This window comes from Aquila chrysaetos, chromosome 22 (assembly GCF_900496995.4).
Source record: "Aquila chrysaetos chrysaetos chromosome 22, bAquChr1.4, whole genome shotgun sequence".
NCBI lineage: Eukaryota > Metazoa > Chordata > Aves > Accipitriformes > Accipitridae > Aquila > Aquila chrysaetos.
The window spans coordinates 3,610,389-3,627,880 of NC_044025.1; the positions used below are offsets into that span (position 1 = coordinate 3,610,389).

Sequence of the window (17,492 nt, forward strand, 5' to 3'; positions counted from 1 at the left end):
CTGAAGCATGCAGAATTTCCATTATCCATTCTGTAAATAAAACAATTCAAGCAATCCTGAATATTTATATAAATGTGTATTAACTTAGTCATTTGATATATATCTGATTTTTCTGCTTCCAAGTGTGAGCCTTTTTATTGCATATTTGCAGATAGCTGCCAGCAAGACACAGTATCAGAGGATTTACAACTGTGAGGGTAGAATGCCATCTGCTGCTATACTTGCTGCTACAGCAGGATAAAACAGAAGAATCATACAAGTGTTGCCTTCTATCCTTCTCTTAACTGTAAAATGTATACAAACATCTCATTTTGTTTTATTAAAAATTAAAAAAAAACCCACCAAAACTGGGTGCTCAAATGCCTTTACACACAGCTTTTGTTGTAAAACAACGTCATACGGACCACAGGATTCTATCAATGCAAATGAGAGGCTGTTACATCAGGCTTACTAGAACAAAACAAAAAAGAAAGTGTAATTTGACTGCAAACTAAATTATACTGGTAGATGTAATCAAACCATTAAAAAAAACCCCAAACCACCCACACTTTGAAAATGCATTTGCAATGAACTATGGAGTTGCTAGACGGGCTAGAATTTAGAAATACCCCTTAAACTGTTAGACACCACGAAAGCCTTGCAAAATTCCCACTTTTCCAGTCTGGTTACAAGACACACATCATAAGCAAAGGCAGTATATGGAATATGATGTATTACCAGTTTGATTCATGTCCACTTATCAGGGCGGGGGGAAAAACCAAAACAATAAAGTGAAAGAAAACAAAACCATTTTCTTAAATTCATCCTACAGTTCTCCCCCATGTACTTTCGGTAAAAGTTAATTCTTTCTGTACAAAGTGCACTTCAGTAAATCAAATGGAAACATTAGCCAGCATTTTACTCAATAATTAACCATTTAACCTTCCACACAATGCAATTGCAGAGGCAGTCTTACGGTTATTCAAAACACATTGCTGAGCTCGATAAATTCATATGTATCGAATTCTGGTGTAGCTGGCAAATGTTCAAGTTCTACATTTTTTTCTACTGACAACAGAGCTCCAGGTGATTATAAATAATGCACTTCAGTTTTTGCCTGCTGCTTCACCCACTCACAAACGCTTCTTCCAGCTTTCTGTACGGATGGACATAAAAAGCTTAGGTATACAATCTTCTATAACAATCTGTTACAGCATACTATACATTGATAGGGCTTCTCCACACAGTTACACCTCAATCAGTCAGAATATAAGGTGAAACCAAAACTCTCAAAATCGGATAGAAAGAAAAAATAATCCAGGAATTACAGATCAGAATAACAACTACTGTACAGCCATGTTGCCTTTGAACTGCCATCAGTAGGAGTTTTGCTAATGAAAATACCAGGAACATGAGTACATTTTTACTGTGTACCTTCTCTTACTTAGCATTTAGAGCAGTGCACCATACTTAAAAATAACAAATCAGCTTTGACAATTGAAAGGAACACATTGCTTTCATGAAAAAGTAATTCAGTATAGTGTAAAACTTTATTTTTAATACTAAGTGAGGAACCATTCAATAAAGTTGAAGTACAGTTCAAACCTGAAGGGATAAAAGAATTCTTGAGATTGGGACCGTTCACCAGAAAGCAAGGATAGAGTACTAGACAAGTAAAACCAAATCTCAGTCACTGTCACAATTCTTGCTAAAGATTTGCTTGGGGCTCCAACAGAATTCTTTCAGCCTTTCTCAAGATCAATTGATCTCATCTTACTGACATTCTCTTTATAACATCTATATTATGACTGTCCCCTACAGTTAAGGTGAATTAACTGCTGCTTCTTCAAAAAAATGCATCTTACTTTTCCCTCTTCCCTATTTAAAATGCAGAAAAGCCAAGTAATGTGAGAAATACAGTGGAATCCACATAAGTGAGTAACTGTCAAAAGAACAGAACTATTAAAAGAATAAATCTTGTGTACCCAGCTGTGAAATATAACACAATATAGCAGAACCCAGCTAAATGCTTGAAATAAAAAATTGAAACGCAAAGTAACCTAAAATTGTTTAATGAACATAGCTGTTAAAATATTAACTCCTAGCATGCTGAAACTCGAAAGCATACATGGTTGGAAGCCCACTCAGATGAACAAAACATTAGTAAGTTATCTATCTGTCCATCTCTCTCTCCATCTAGCCAATCAGCCACCAGCTAAGCGCAAGAGCTTTTATGTGTTAAGATATACTGGCAGGTCAATTCCTGCACAGGCTTTTTTATTTCAAATGTTGTGGTTTGCAGCAAATATTTACCTTTGAGGTGTGCTGAAGCTGGTCTCCCACGTATGTTTTACGGAACTGATCCAAGAACCATAGAATTGCCAGTTCTACTTTTTCATTACTAGACTGCGGTAACTGGGCATCCATCAAAGATATCAGCTGAAAAACTCTTTTAACAACAGAAAAAAAACCAAAAACATTTTCAGGAAGAATTCTCAAATTAAATGATATTGTCACAGTTAATTTCTTTAGGAACCTATCAGCCGTTTTTTTGTTTGCCTAAATTTCTTCTAGGATTTTGTTTTGTTTAGATGCTAATTATGCTAACTGACCACTATTAAACATAAACATCAACATAAAGCTTTTCTAATTACTTTGTCACTTGAAATTTTCTCAGATACATATGTGATACTGTGGTGAGTTCGTAAAATGTTTTTTTCTTTCTTAGAGCATCAATTCCATGATGAAAGGCACAAAGAAATTTGAGAAGCATGGGTCTCAAACAGCAAGTAGAAGATAAGAGCTGTTCAAGTTCCCTGGAAATTGAAACTATTGTACTTAAAAATAAGTTTACATGTGCAGTATATAATGCACTGTCTGCCTCCCTTCTTCCCACTTCTGTCTCTCCTAAAACATCTAAACAAACATGTATTTTCTGACCTAAATCCTTACTTGGTATGTATCTCCATATTACCAGGACTGATTTCAAAGAACCAATTTCAGCCTATGTCAGCTAAGAAAATTTAATACTTTTTTTTTTATAAAGGAATATTCCTTTCTTTAATTTCCCATGTTCTTCTGCTACCTATTCCTTGAAATCCTAATTCCCTAGCAATTCAAAAAAATATTCTCATCTTTTGCCAATTCTGAAATATATAGTCACTGGATTAGAAGTCAGTAGGTACTTCATCTGTAAGCCTGTATATTAAAACCTCTCACTTTTAATAAAAACTTAGTGGAAGACTGCTAACACCACAGAGCCCCAGGGTAGATTAGGAAGGCAAGAAACAAAAGAGAATATGTAAAGCTTTTTATCCAATTCTAGTTGTATGTCCTTATTCATATGTTAGCTAGTGGACGTAAATAACAGGATCAAATATGCATGCCTTTTTTAACATACCTGTGGGTGAAAACAAGGATTAAGAAGTGTTTGCCACATACTTTGTGTTTGCCACAAGGAATACATGTCATTCACAATAATCCCTAAGCTCACCCCTTGCTCTAAAACTTGTAGAAAGAAGACTCTAGCATGCATATTTTTAAATCGAGACCCTTCTTTTTTATTCCGAGCTCTAGTCTAAAAATAAGCCTAAATTTTCAATGGTTGACCAGCAGTTCCTCTGCACTTCTTCACCTGCAATCATTAATGTAAAGGAAGTAGTGCAGAAAATAATAGCCATAGCTCACAGCTAATAAAATTAACACTTGTATACAAGTATAGCATACAAATGAAAACAGGTAGCTACATGGGCATATCTAAACACTACCTATAGTAAGAGACATATTTGCCTTTAATCTTCTTTCCTTCCTCTGAAACATAGTTTTGAAATGATAGCCTTAATGGCTCCTTCACTGCTCAGGATGATGAATCAGGAAAGATCAAAGCCAGCAGAATGGTCTCAATCCACAGAAAGTCAGTACAGACCTTGAGCACCCACCATCCAAAAACTGGACAAAAATTGAGACATTTAAATTCAAAGTATCTGCTGATACTAAATGTCATAATAAAAAAATCAGAATAAAGAATTCAAAACAAGCAATACTTACCGACAGGATAATTCTCCATCCATGGCATCATGTTCATCAGTACTAGTGTATGTTAATCGTCCTCCCACAAAAGTACCCACAAAATAGACAAGCCATGCCAGACGTCCTGACATTAAAAAGAAAGAACAGTTAATGATTATAAACCATTATGCTAGTACAATATACTTCCATAAGGTATCAGCAGTTCTATAAGGTGTCAGACTGCAGAATGCTGTCAAGAGAACGGTTAGGTTTCTCCCTCTACCAGATTTAAAACCTACCAAGACAAATCAACTAACAAATAATTCTGAGCAGAACTGACAGATAAACTAGAACAGCCTATTAACCTGGACATGCTTATAAATAAAACACAAAAGAATTAACCTAAAATACAAATTAAGCAAACTCAGCCTGGTAAGATTAGATATACTATTAACCTAGTATCCTCACTTGCCTGCCACAAGTTACGTCAAGGCATGGAACAATTTTATCTACAGTGGGGCTGCTACATCTACTTATCATAGCATTAGGAAGTAATTGAGACTCACTACAATCTACTTGTTTCTTACTTCTATTTCAAATAAAGAATTCTTTGTAGTATTAAACTACTATCTAAAGTGATTTGCACTTAAGAAAATATTTGTTTTAAGTCAGACATATTCTTCAAGAAAAGAGTTTGTGAACCACCACATAGTTTTGAAAGTCTCTGCGGACTGTTTTCTAAAAGGATTTGAAAGACAGAGCTCATCCATTTCAAGCCACACCGTCATGCCTTCTGATCTTCCAGATTATTTAGCTGTCAGTTTCCACTAAAGCACTTACAGGATCCATTGGCAAAGGCCTTATCAAGTAAAGTACAACACAAGGATCACAATTTCTGTAAATTCCATAAATAACTCCTTGAGTTTGTGTATGTACTGTATGCTGTACAGATTTTCAAATACTGAAACCCCACTTTATAAATAAATATGGAACTGTTAAGTTTATAAACACTGAACTCAGGGGAATTCTTTTGGCCTCTCTCTGCTGGAAAATCATTGCCATGTTGCAAAACCTGGATTATTTTAATCTCTGGCACGTTAAAGTGGAGTATCTTTAAATTTGACCTACTGATACCTACTCAAGCCATGTAGGTTCCTGCTTCAGCTTTTTAAGTTGTGAGTCCAGTAACCAATGGTATCCTCTCTCAGGAAGGATGCACTATTTTCCCCTAAATTAAGATCAAAACTAAGACCTGAATAGCAAAGTAACATATAGACCTGTTAAAACTTCAGGATACCACTAAAGGATTCTTCCTCAACTGAAATGCACTGAGACTACAGGACAGTAAAGCTATTTTTAGACTCCATCTTCATTTGGTCAAATACACTTTGTAATAAATTAAAGTGAACTGGTTGAAAATAACATAGCAAAGACAACTTGGAAAAGTTTCCATTTAAGTTAAATCAAGTTACAAACAAGGCTTCTCAGTAAGTGAGATATTTACATAAACTAGAAGATGTCTTACCCTCATTACCAGGGTTTTAGCAAGTGACAACAGCATAACTTACAAGAGTGAAGATAATACCCTGATGAATAAAGTGCCTTCTGAACTCATTTTGAAGTTTAACATAAAGGATCAAGTACAGATAAACAAATGAGGCCACGTTATGACTGTAAAACAATATTTTATTTTGGCTATTTCTACGTACATATCAGGACATGCACGGTATCTACCAAAAGTCTTATTTCATGTTTGTTTCAAATCTCTGATAAACTAGTCTTCATTTACATAACAATAAAATTCACTTAATTTCCCTCCTGTTTTGCATTGTTCTATTTTGAAAAACCAGAAATGATTAATAGTTCTGAGGTGTTCCAGTATCCTTACGGTCTGACTCTGGTGACTCTACATCATAAGTAATTCTGTTTCAGTACAGTGTGTTCTGTACATAAAAAAGATGCTGAGATCAAATATACACAAAAAGATAATGCAGATTATGGAATAACATGCAGATGATTTCAACACAAGTACAGGAAAGCATTCAGGTTTATCTTAAATCTCAGTCTTATTTTTTAAAAAATACCACACAAATATGTAATACAGTCTGAGATCTGTAACAAAAAACACTTTGTGACAGGGAACAAGTGTTAACTTTTGAGACAAGACAAGATACATGAGGAAGACTTCTAAATATCCTCTCATATTGTTCCTGTTCCATTCCTAATAATCCGGAAGAACAGTATCAGCTGTCCACCAACCAACATATTTCCCTGTTTCAAGACTGCTGCTTCTTCACAAACAGGACACTTCCAAGGAAAACCCCATTACACACACTACACGTTGCAGTACAAACAGCTGTTAATTTAGGACACTAAAAGATTGCACCATCATTAGCAAAACACCAAGGAACTGAAGCATCTAAGAGAACAGCCATTGCTCAAATGAATTTAGCATTAACAGCTACTAAAGAATGGCCATTTGAAGATGGTATCAAAAAGCAACTGTGAAGTGGTGCTAGCTGGTTCAAAGAGCCACCACTTTGGCCAATAGCCTTTTTTTAAAATAAAAACCTGTCTTCCTTTTAACAAATTGCAGTACCTTATTTTTAAGTATATAGTTATTTTTCTGATGATAGTGCTCTTCTCTTAGCACAATACCAATTAATAGGTATGACTTCTTTCCCTCATTTATACCTTCACTATTTAAAATTTTCAGCGCATTTGCTTTTGCAATTACTGAGGCGGACAACATCTTTTCTTTTAGAAAATAATTATTGCTGTAATAATCTGTAATTATGGTTTATAACAGCAATAATCCCAAAGAAATCAGTCATTACCATAGATCACAAGTAATCATTAACTACTGTTAATGACCCATTTCTTGGGGATTATTGTTTTAGTAAACCATGACCGCATCACTATTGATACAGAGAGCAAGGACAGTATAATAAAATGAGATCTTAATATTACATTAACTTATTTTGTAACATTAAAAGCCATTAAACATCTAAATTTAACTATGTATATCTAGGGGATATAACAGTTATTGTTCAATATGAGCACAAGTGTTTAGTTTGCAGAAAAGAAACACAATATTTAAACTGCATCAAATGTTTTCTAACGCATAATGGCAATCCCCAGAGGACTGACACTGAAAGACTCCAGCTGATTGTTTCCCTTTATATTCCATTCCTCACTCATGGGGGGCCAAATTCAGACTGCAGCTGGTCAATGAAATCAGGTCATTAATGAAAGTTCTCCCAAATAAAAGTTGACAGTTGCATGGAAGAAAGTGGAATGAGGTAAGTAGGAGATCTTATATAAATTAGTGAAAAAATGGCTCCTACATAGAAGAAAATCAGCATATTCAAACTCAACAAAAAAAGCAGCAAAATAAATAACAAACATTTAATAGCATGCAAAGAAACAGCTGTATTATGCAGTAACCTGTCTCACCTTTTCAAAACAACACCCTTTATCCATGTAAAGATGCAACAGCCATAAGATAACTATATTAGGAAAGAGCCAGTAGTTACAAAGAAAATTTAAGTGAGACACAGACAGGACCGAAATAGGTATATGAAAAAAAAAAATATAAAAAGTACTTATTATTTTTACAACTTAGACTACAATAAATAACTTGAGTTTCTTGAAAATTAGGCAATCCATCTTAACAGAGCTGTATAAAATAAATTAAGGTTTTTAATGTTACATTAATTTTTACAGACAGATAAATGCAAAAAGAACAAAAGTTAAAATCTTCATTTTCAAAAACTGTTCATCAAGTTGCAGCTGGTTCCCGTGAGGGCACCCGAGGCACTAAAATGTCGATTTTCAGAAATTAAAAGTTTTTACAGCTCTCATGCCTATATTCTAAAGAGGTAACAAGATGTTAAAACAAACAAAACAACTGCCAATGTATCCTATTTAATACAAAGACAAGTAGTGAAAATGCAGTGCAAGGTGACTTGGATCATTAATTCCTAGTTTGAGAAAAGGTCTAGTTATATCTGCCATAAGATCACTATGCTTTTTCATATGCAAGTATACGGTTATTGGCACATAAAACACAGTCTAAAAATTAAATACTAACCTTCCTGAACTGTGATTTCTAATGGATTCCTACTAGAAGAGTGCAATAGTTTTTGGTAGTTTTGTGCATTTTGGTCAAACAACTGTACAAGAAGTGTACAGGTCTTTTCGTATTCACACCTGCTAACCGTGCACAGTTGCTCCAGCTGCTGGAAAACTGTAGCTGTATCATCCAGTGGATCTTCTAAGCCATCTCTGGAATAGACATAAAAAGTGACCACTTAGCCACTATTGCTTAAAAGCTGTTTTCCCATCCAGATCTTATACCAATGTCACTGAAGTGCTGAACTATAAAAGCCTTAGCAGCTGGTGAATACAACGGAGATACATAAGATCTCATTTTATTTACATACATACCCATGCACATCCACACAAACACAGAACAGTATTCTACTTGTGCCTTCCTCTTAACACATATTTTAAAAAGCAACGAAGAGAGGAGATGAGGTTGGCAGTACGAACACAGAAAAGTAAACCCTGAAGAACTAAGGTCCACTGTGCCTGAATAGAATATTAACAAGCAGCATCTTTCTCAGAGGATAATGGGGGGAAAGAATGGAATACTTAGTAGAAATGGATTTTGCATATTCATCAAATTAAGCAGAAGACCATGATACCAAAGCCAACAAGCAAGCTTCAGTAAAATTCCATGCAACTTCTTTACAAATTTTTATTTTATTCTGCTGTAAACAAGCTGTGACCCTATGGAATGCCTATAACAAAGAGACCAACAGTCTTACCATAAAGTGTAACTATACTCATTACACGAATCACAATAGGAAAGGTTTATTCACCAGAAGGTTACCCTTTTATTGCACAGGCAACAAAACCTACAGATAAAGATAACATCCAAAAAGTTAACAAAGCTAATAGTGCTAACGTCCAAACTCTGCAAAATACAGAGCAGCTGAAAATCCTAATGTTCAAGATGGGCTGAAACAGACCTCTTCTCAGGTACTTACAAATATCTGAAATAAAAGTTCCCCTTCTAGTTTGTAGAAAAGCATCCTCTTGTAGACCCTTTGTAGAGGGTCATTAGTTCCTCACTCACCCTTACTCAAAAGGGAAAATACCTATTCAAACCCTCCAAAAGGGCAAAAGGGACTTTCCTTCGATTGTTCCAAACTACTTCTCTGTCTGAAGGACCAGCTGGAGGCTCCTGAATGGAGGGTGATTTTATCAACTATACTGGTTTGTAAGAAAAATGGTCATTCCAGCAGACAGGATTTGTTTGCAAAGATATCTATTAATCTCCTTGGAGCAAACAGAAGAAGTCTTACAAAATCAGCTCCCAGATATCCCACGTTTCTCAAGAATGGTCTGGACATTTGATATTAAAGTCTACATTTGATATTGCTGTCTACAGAAATGCCACAACCGAGGATCTTCATCACATGAGACAATAAGACAATACAACAGCAGTACACAAATCACTTAGAGCTAGGAATGGATACATGCCAACAGCATTACCAAGACCGTCTTAAGAATGATACAGACTGGTAGAAGAGAAGATCAGTGCTTTCCTCATCTTTTCCCTGCTGTCTTTTTTCACAGATTAGAAAGCTTAATCTTCCCCAAGGTAACAAGGACATCCAGAAGAATCTCTCATCAGTGCCAAACAAAGAAACTGAATTTTCAGTGCAGATGGTGATGCTGATGAAGGCAGCAGCACTTTTCAATGGAGCTGGTCATGCCAGATTGTTTGACCCAGAAGCTCAGCCCTACTGATTGCTTCAAGTCTGGAAGCTGATATGGAATTACCACTCAGTAAAGAAGAAAGCTGAGACGTGAAGGTTCAAGCCTGAGACTTCATTACAGAAAAGCTGAACAGAGACGATAATTTAAAAATGCCAAAAGAAGCGTAGGCTGGTTGAGAGAAAGCCCAGGAAAACTGACTGCACCTGCAATCAGCTGCTTGTCCTTCCCTGTCCTAGCATTGGAACACTGGAAGCTCCGCTAGGTACTATTAATTCTTGCTCCTGAGATAATGATAGAGAAGCTCACGATTTTGAACCATTAGGAAGTCAGCCTTTAACATACCTATGGTGATAACATGAGGCAAATAACACCAACTATAGCTTAGTCACTGAACAATAAAATGACAGATTATGTAATTTGCAGACATGAGATTTTGGCTAAGCTGAGACAAAAGAACAATGGTGAAATTGAATGCACTTCCTCACACAAACTGAACAAATGACATCATCTCAGTAATGTAAAATTGAAAAGTAAAAGCAGATGTGGTTTGTTCTGTAGTCCCGTAATCTGACAGGAGATCCTACCAGCAGGAATTCATAAAAGCCCCTGGAGAAAATTAAATCCTTCCAGCAACCTAAACACTTTTTTTCTTGTTTGCTATATTATAGTGTGGACTATAAGGTCATTTACTTAAACTATAAAAAGAAGATTTGAACCAACAAATTTTAAATTGGCCAATTTCAATCATGCTACCCTCTAGCTTGTTCTATTCAGTCTCACCCTTTCCAGTGCATGGGGTTCATTCTGCTTTCCCCCATTACCCTCCATGGTCCTAGAAAGTGACTCATCAAGAAAACATGTCACAGCTGAACAAAATAGTTAATTTAGATAGTCTTAAAAAGGGGGGGGGAGGGGGGATAGACTTTTTTCAAAACACAAAGGCCCATGAGAGAAAAAACAATTAGAATTTACATTTGATTTTGGCCTGGATTTAATAAGCAAAAGGAGTAAAATGCTATCAGCCAATTAGGATCATCTAAAGAAATTGCCATGGTAATCAGAACCAGTGTACTTAGATTTTTAAACATAACCAAAATATAATATGCAACAAATCAGAAAATTAAACATTCCATATTACAGTTTTAAAGTTGCAATTACAAGTTTACCTTATAACTACAGGAACACATTCCAGTCTAGAAGTAATATAAGCTTTTGTTATCTCAGGTGCATATGTATCTAAGAGGTGGGGTTCTGCCGTTTTCACAAAAGGTACAGATGCTACCATTCTTTGCCACAGAGTTAGCAAATAATGAACACTATTTGGAGCGAACTCCCAGTGCTATAAGAAAACAAAACATACTTCTGTTAAAGCATCCCAGTGTGAAATTCTAGTTGCGAAACATGATGCTTTCATCTTAAGTAGCCTTATTCATTCACGTAACTACCGAAGGACCCGGTCAGAACTGAGACATACTATGGCACACATTATAGAGTAGATCCAAAATTACTTGTAGGCACTCTCACCTCCTTCAAGTGAAATCCACAATTCAAAACTCAGAACTAGGCCTAGATTATTACACAGTGCATGGTGAGATTTAAGTGCTACAAAAGGGCCATTCAAAAATCCTAAATGTTGAGTGGGAAACTGTCTAGAGCCACCTAACAGGAAATGTAAAGAACAGAAATGCATCTCAACTTTCTTTTCTCTTCCAAGCTTATGGAGCTGCCATCAGCAACTCAGGAATTCAAAGGTCAAAATCTTCTCCTAAAGGTAACTATCTTCAGCTGTTATTCTGAAGACCAGAGAAAGACTCTGGAGAAAATGCTAAAATAACAATTCTAGTATTACTCAAACAGTATGCATGCCTTTATCTTAGTGTGTTTCAAATCTGTAAAATTTTTAACACTGTGAGAATCTTGATCCTGTGATATGTGTCCTTCTCATACAAATGTGGGTCCCTCAAAAATTTAGACATTATTCCACATAGCTTCTGAATCCAGCTCAGATGGGAACTTTGCACTCAGCAGCTCGGCATACAGGCAACTGTGTGTGTGGTACATATATATATGCACAAAAGCAGAACTCAAGAGCCTAGTCAGTGTAGGCACTTCGAAGTTTACATGGGAGCATAGGTGTAAGCATTTTAGGGCTGGATAAAGGGTTTAGTTTGTTGGATTTTTTTTTTTTTTTTTTTTTTTTGAGGGTGAGAACTAAGGCTGGAGAATTAACATCCATATCTCTCCTACTTCAGTTGTCATTTTCTTCTTTAAATCTGCTCCCATTACAAAACTTCCTAAGAGTGGGAACCAGTTCCAGAACGTTTAGAAATCTGAGTTACATCACTGACAAAATATATTTTTACATAAAGACAAGCCTCACCACCTCCTCAAAAAACACCAACACAGAGAACCAGGATCAGCCCTCTCTGTCATTCAAGAGTTGAAGAAAAGAGAACACTTCTGTATATATTCTTACCTGTAGGCTAGTAATAGTAAAATTTGCTATAAGTTGGATGACTTCTGGGTAATCTTTCACCATTACTAGCTCTCCTAGTTGATAGTTTGTCTTTAGCCGAGCCAAAAACCGACAGAATTCATGGTAATTACCCGGATCAGATAAACCCTAAATTTGAAGAAGCAAATTTTTAAAAGTTAACAGCTTAGTCTAATAGAAATTTTATGTGCACTATTGCTAATTGGGTGATGATTTTATTTGCATAGGGGTTTTGCTTTGTTCTGAATAGAAAATCAAAGCAAACAGATGTCCGGCTGAAAGTCGTTTTAATAGATTCAGTAGATTAATGAAGACTGTAACTGGAAAACCAAATCCACAGTTCTTTTAGCATTTCAAATAAATGAAATAAAAAATAAAGAGATACCTGTGGATTTTCAAGTATTTGTTTCACTCCTTTGATTAGATTACCAAGATATTTGGCACGTTCTGGATTGCTGAATAAAGATCTCCTTGTAGAAGCAAACTGAACTAAACAAGAAAGTGCCTGAAGAATAAAAAAAAATACTATAAGATTAAAAAAAAATTAAACTTCCAGAATAATCATCTCTTAATCTACTGCTGTCTGTAGTACATTCTGTGGCTGAAGATTATTTTTGCAGCAATGTCTATATGATCATTGAACGCAATCAATATGGCTCAGTTTTAAAATTCCCTTTTACAACAGCTTCTGACTTCATCAAAATAATTGGGTGGATGTTTTGTATGTGGCTGAGTAGTGCTGAATTGGGGGAGGAACGGTCTGAATGCTTTCAGATTCAGAAACGAAAACTGGGGCTGAAGTTCAAAGAAAAGACACTGTGACTGGGCACTGAGCCAGGGGACTCATAACATGCTAATGCACAAAATAAAACAGGGTCTTTTGGCAAAGTATAGATGTAAAAAGACTATTCTCCGTAATTACTTGACTGTAAATCACTACATGTCACTTACTAACTGAGACAGCATTGGTGGAAGGGAATGATACAAATCAAAAAACAGGTCCAAGGTCTCTGGCTCCAGGAAGACTACGGAAAAAGATAAGTTGGTTTTATCACTCTCTACAAGCAATAATTATCTTCATTTTAATAGAATCATCTTCTTCTTAACAAAAACAGTAAGAGAGATATCACTGTAGTTGAGAATAAACTATGAATAGATGCATTAATCAGTTAATTATACAACATTAAACAAAGCACTATTCTCTTTTTATCCCATTTAATCTATCCTATAGCTCATAAAGAATACTTCCCTTAAACTGCGGATGATGCAATAGTCAGTTGCTTACAGAACGCTGTTCTGTAATAGATGTACGTAAACTGATTTCTTCAGGTTACTACAGTAGTACACTAAGACAAGACAGGTTCCAGATAGTAAGGATTAGTTTAGTCTGTATTTAAACAAAGGACAGTTTTTAACAAAAGTTCCACAGGCTATCCTGAAGTCTAGAAACGGAAAAAAATACTTTAAACACCGAGTTACCAATTCACTGTAGAATCACATCAAATGAACTATAACATTACCCTATTTTATGAAGGGATAACGACAGGCTAGAAAAAGTTCACCAATAATTCACAGTTAAGTAATCCCACAAATAAAGTAACATTTCAAAGTTGCTTCATTTATAAGTATTATTTTATATGAAGACTTGTGTAAAATAAAGCATCACATAACAAAGGTTAATTTCCTTAGGCACTCTCTGTGTTTAATGACTACAGGGAGATCCCTCCACGGACAATTTAAAATATCTGAACTAAAATCTTGGGAAAACCTATCCCCTTCTCCTTCCTACGGTGCCTTGTGAAATTACTGTCACTTGCCCAAATTCAGCCTTTTGTCAGTATTCCCCTGCTTGCCATATATTATTGCTCTTCATCCCTCACACTGCCATTAGAGGCTACTGTACATTAATGGAGAAGGAATGGCGTTAAGCATGGAAACTGATCAAGAATAGTATTGTTGAAATAAGGAGGAGTATCAAACACTAAACTGTCATGCTGTACAGGTAAGCCAGATTTAAACCTCCCATCTTATGTATGGGAAACTGTGTAGCTGCTTTAGCTAGACAGAACAGACTTCCAGTCAGGCTCATTTATTTTGCCGAGAAGCAGGATAAATTAGCCTACAAGAAGCTCCATGCTGCTAGTGCTAAACTGTGTGAATTACCCAAGGTAATTTCATTAAAGCCAGCTTGGACACTATATGGGTTTGTGTGGCAAGGTTTTGGTAGCGGGGGGGTTACAGGGGTGGCTTCAGTGAGAAGCTGCTGGAAGCTTCCCCTGTGTCCGACAGAGCCAATGCCAGCCGGCTCCGAGACGGACCCACCACCGGCCAAGGCTGAGTCCATCAGTGACAGTGGTAGCGCCTCTGGGAGAATGTACTTAAGAAGGGGAAAAAAAACTTGCTGAATTGCAGCAATGGGAGAATATGTGAGAGAAACAGCCCTGCAGACCCCCAGGTCAGTGAAGAAGGAGGGGAGGAGATGCGCCAGGTGCCGGAGCAGAGATTCCCCTGCAGCCCGTGGGGAAGACCATGGTGAGGCAGGCTGTCCCCCTGCAGCCCAGGGAGGTCCACGGGGGAGCAGGGGGATGCGCGAAGGAGGCTGTGACCCCGTGGGAAGCCCACGCTGGAGCAGGCTCCTGGCAGGACCTGCGGATCTGTGGAGAGAGGAGCCCACGGAGCAGGTTTTCTGTCAGGACTTGTGACCCCACGGGGGACCACATTGGAGCAGTCTGTGCCTGAAGGACTGCAGCCTATGGAAGGGACCCACGCTGGAGCAGTTCATGAAGAACTGCAGCCCGTGGGAAGGACCCACGTTGGAGAAGTTCGTGGAGGACCGTCTCCCATGGGAGGGACCCCACGTGGGAGCAGGGGAAGAGTGTGAGGAGTCCTGCCCCTGAGGAGGAAGAAGCAGCAGAAACAACATGTGATGCACTGACCGTAAACCCTGTTCCCCATCCCACCGTGCTGCTGGGGGCGAAGGAGGTAGAGAAAATCGGGAGAAAAGTTAAGCCTGGGAAGAAGGCAGGGGTGGGGTGAAGGTGTTTCTAAGATTTGATTTATTTCTCGTTATCCTACTCTGACCTGAGTGGTAACAAATTAAACTAATTTTCCCCAAGTTGAGTCTGTTTTGCCCATGATGGTAATTAGCGAGTGATCTCTCCCTGTCCTTACCTCGACCCATGAGCTTTTCATTATATTCTTCTCTCCCCTGTCCAGCTGAGGAGGGGAGTTCTACAGTGGCTTTGGTGGGCACCTGGCATTCTGCCAGGGTCAACCCACCACAGACACATTTATACTAGACTGCCATCTGCACTGTATAAGCCCAGGAAGTCAAACCTCTAGAGTCTAAGAGCCAATATACAACCCTTCTGCTGCCTTCATTAACAAGCTCACATACTATAGCAAAAAAGCACACTAAATAAAAATTTCACATGTTTTTTTCATCCGGAAGAAGACAAGAGAAAACAGACATGCTACAAATGCTGTACGTCTTCAAGGTGTTCATATGCCAGGAATTAGAATAGTATTCAGTGTCTAATTGGAATAATTTGATTTACTGTGAATATCTATGTTACAGACTACATTTATTATTTCTATCTGTAAAAATAACAATAGCAAAAGTGCGAGAGAAATAGCAGAAGAGGTTTATCAATAACTCACAAGCAAAAAACTCTACTCCACATGAAAAATTATTTTATATATGCAAGTATTGTGACAAAAGAAGTTACACAATCCACCGGGTATAGACTTCAGACTGCTAACACTTATGAGCCTTTCTTACTTGTTCTCCAGTTTGTTGGAATCTGCACAGTGCATAGGTCATCTGCAGATTCATCAGCTGAATTTCCAATGAAATCAAAATTAAGACAGTTTAGTACAAGCTTCAAAAGTTGCATTGCTAGACTCTGTTGCTGTTGGTCCTGAAGGGTTAAAGGTTTTGCCAAGAGCTAAGGAGAAAAGAAATCTTGTCAGGTCACCTGCACAGAACATGCTTTAAAAACAATTTTGAAAAGGAAAATGTATGGATATAAAACTGCAAAGTTCAAAGCAAGAGAACACGTACCAAGAGAAAAATAAATCCTTCAACAATAAAAGGTAGTCTTTCCTTAAAGGCAAGGGGAAAATCATTATTACCACCTCAGAGACCTCTTCCATGTCAAGCTAAAGCTCCCAGAGTTATAAATAATTTTTAAAAGCCTGGTGAAATACTCCTTTTGCATAAAATACTCCTAGGTGAAACTCAACATGTCACTGATATTGTTTGTTAAAACAGTGCTAACGTTCACTGCAAAAATTAAACTGTAAGGTTTGATGTTTTTCTCTTTCAGTTACTTTTGGAATATACGTCATATACATCATATGGGTAAAAAATATCTCAACAATTGGCTATTTTCAGTTTGATGTCCAGGCTGCTAAACAGTATGAGTTTCACAGTATGCATACTCAAAGACTGTTCCTTTGGCAAGTCTAGAAAAACCTGGCATTAAAAAACAATGAAATGAAACAGTCTGTAATCTGAATGTAGCTATTTACAACACCTGTATAAATACAGCTGTCAGTGTGTCTCTACTGATTTATAACCCCTGTAGTGTCAGAATAAAAAGGTACTTTGTAAGCAAAACAAACTGTTGGGATTTGGAAGTCTACACTCAACATACTGTGAGTAAGAACACATTTTATCAATCCCCTTCTGTAATTATAATAATTTAAATAACATTTTATCTTAAAGAAATTACTACCTCAAGATTACACGCACAATATAAAGGCACTGAAAACAAACCTCAAATTCATTAGTCACCGATGCAGTTTGTGAACATTAAAAACTGACAAAATTTTGTCTAGAAAAACAATGAAATAAATGGAAATGCAACAACTTTATCTAGTTCATCTGTCCCTTATATAAAGTCACATCTCTCAAGTTCATTAACAAAAAGTTTTTAAATTCAGATGATAGGAATTAAAATCAACTGTATATCATCAGATACCTCATTAACTTGATAATAAACTGTTGCACCACATTAGAATTGACACTGAATGATGAATTTGGCTTTGAAATCAACGTTGAATTTCTGTATGTCTTGTATAAACACAATCTGTTTTGCCACCAATCCTCTCTGTAACTTTTAAACTCTTGGAATTATTTTAGCGATTCCACATTTGTTAGTTAAGTGTATTTTTCAATATATTATAGACACTAAAATATTTCTAAAACCAGCTCCCT

The 17,492-nt window shown here is 36.8% G+C and overlaps 1 protein-coding gene across 3 annotated transcripts in view; it reads right to left on the reverse strand.

Moving 5' to 3' along the window:
- RANBP17 (RAN binding protein 17) overlaps window positions 1-17,492 on the reverse strand; it is a 164,465-nt gene that overhangs the window by 134,554 nt on the left and 12,419 nt on the right. For all 3 annotated transcript variants that reach the window (XM_041119320.1, XM_029997948.2, XM_041119321.1), the window contains exons 7-14: window positions 16,053-16,218; window positions 13,223-13,296; window positions 12,657-12,776; window positions 12,254-12,400; window positions 10,944-11,116; window positions 8,081-8,274; window positions 4,027-4,132; window positions 2,293-2,428 (exon numbers count right to left, since the gene is read on the reverse strand). In XM_041119320.1, the coding sequence (XP_040975254.1) occupies window positions 2,293-2,428; window positions 4,027-4,132; window positions 8,081-8,274; window positions 10,944-11,116; window positions 12,254-12,400; window positions 12,657-12,776; window positions 13,223-13,296; window positions 16,053-16,218 (1,116 nt within the window). The remainder of the gene's footprint in view (window positions 1-2,292; window positions 2,429-4,026; window positions 4,133-8,080; window positions 8,275-10,943; window positions 11,117-12,253; window positions 12,401-12,656; window positions 12,777-13,222; window positions 13,297-16,052; window positions 16,219-17,492) is intronic.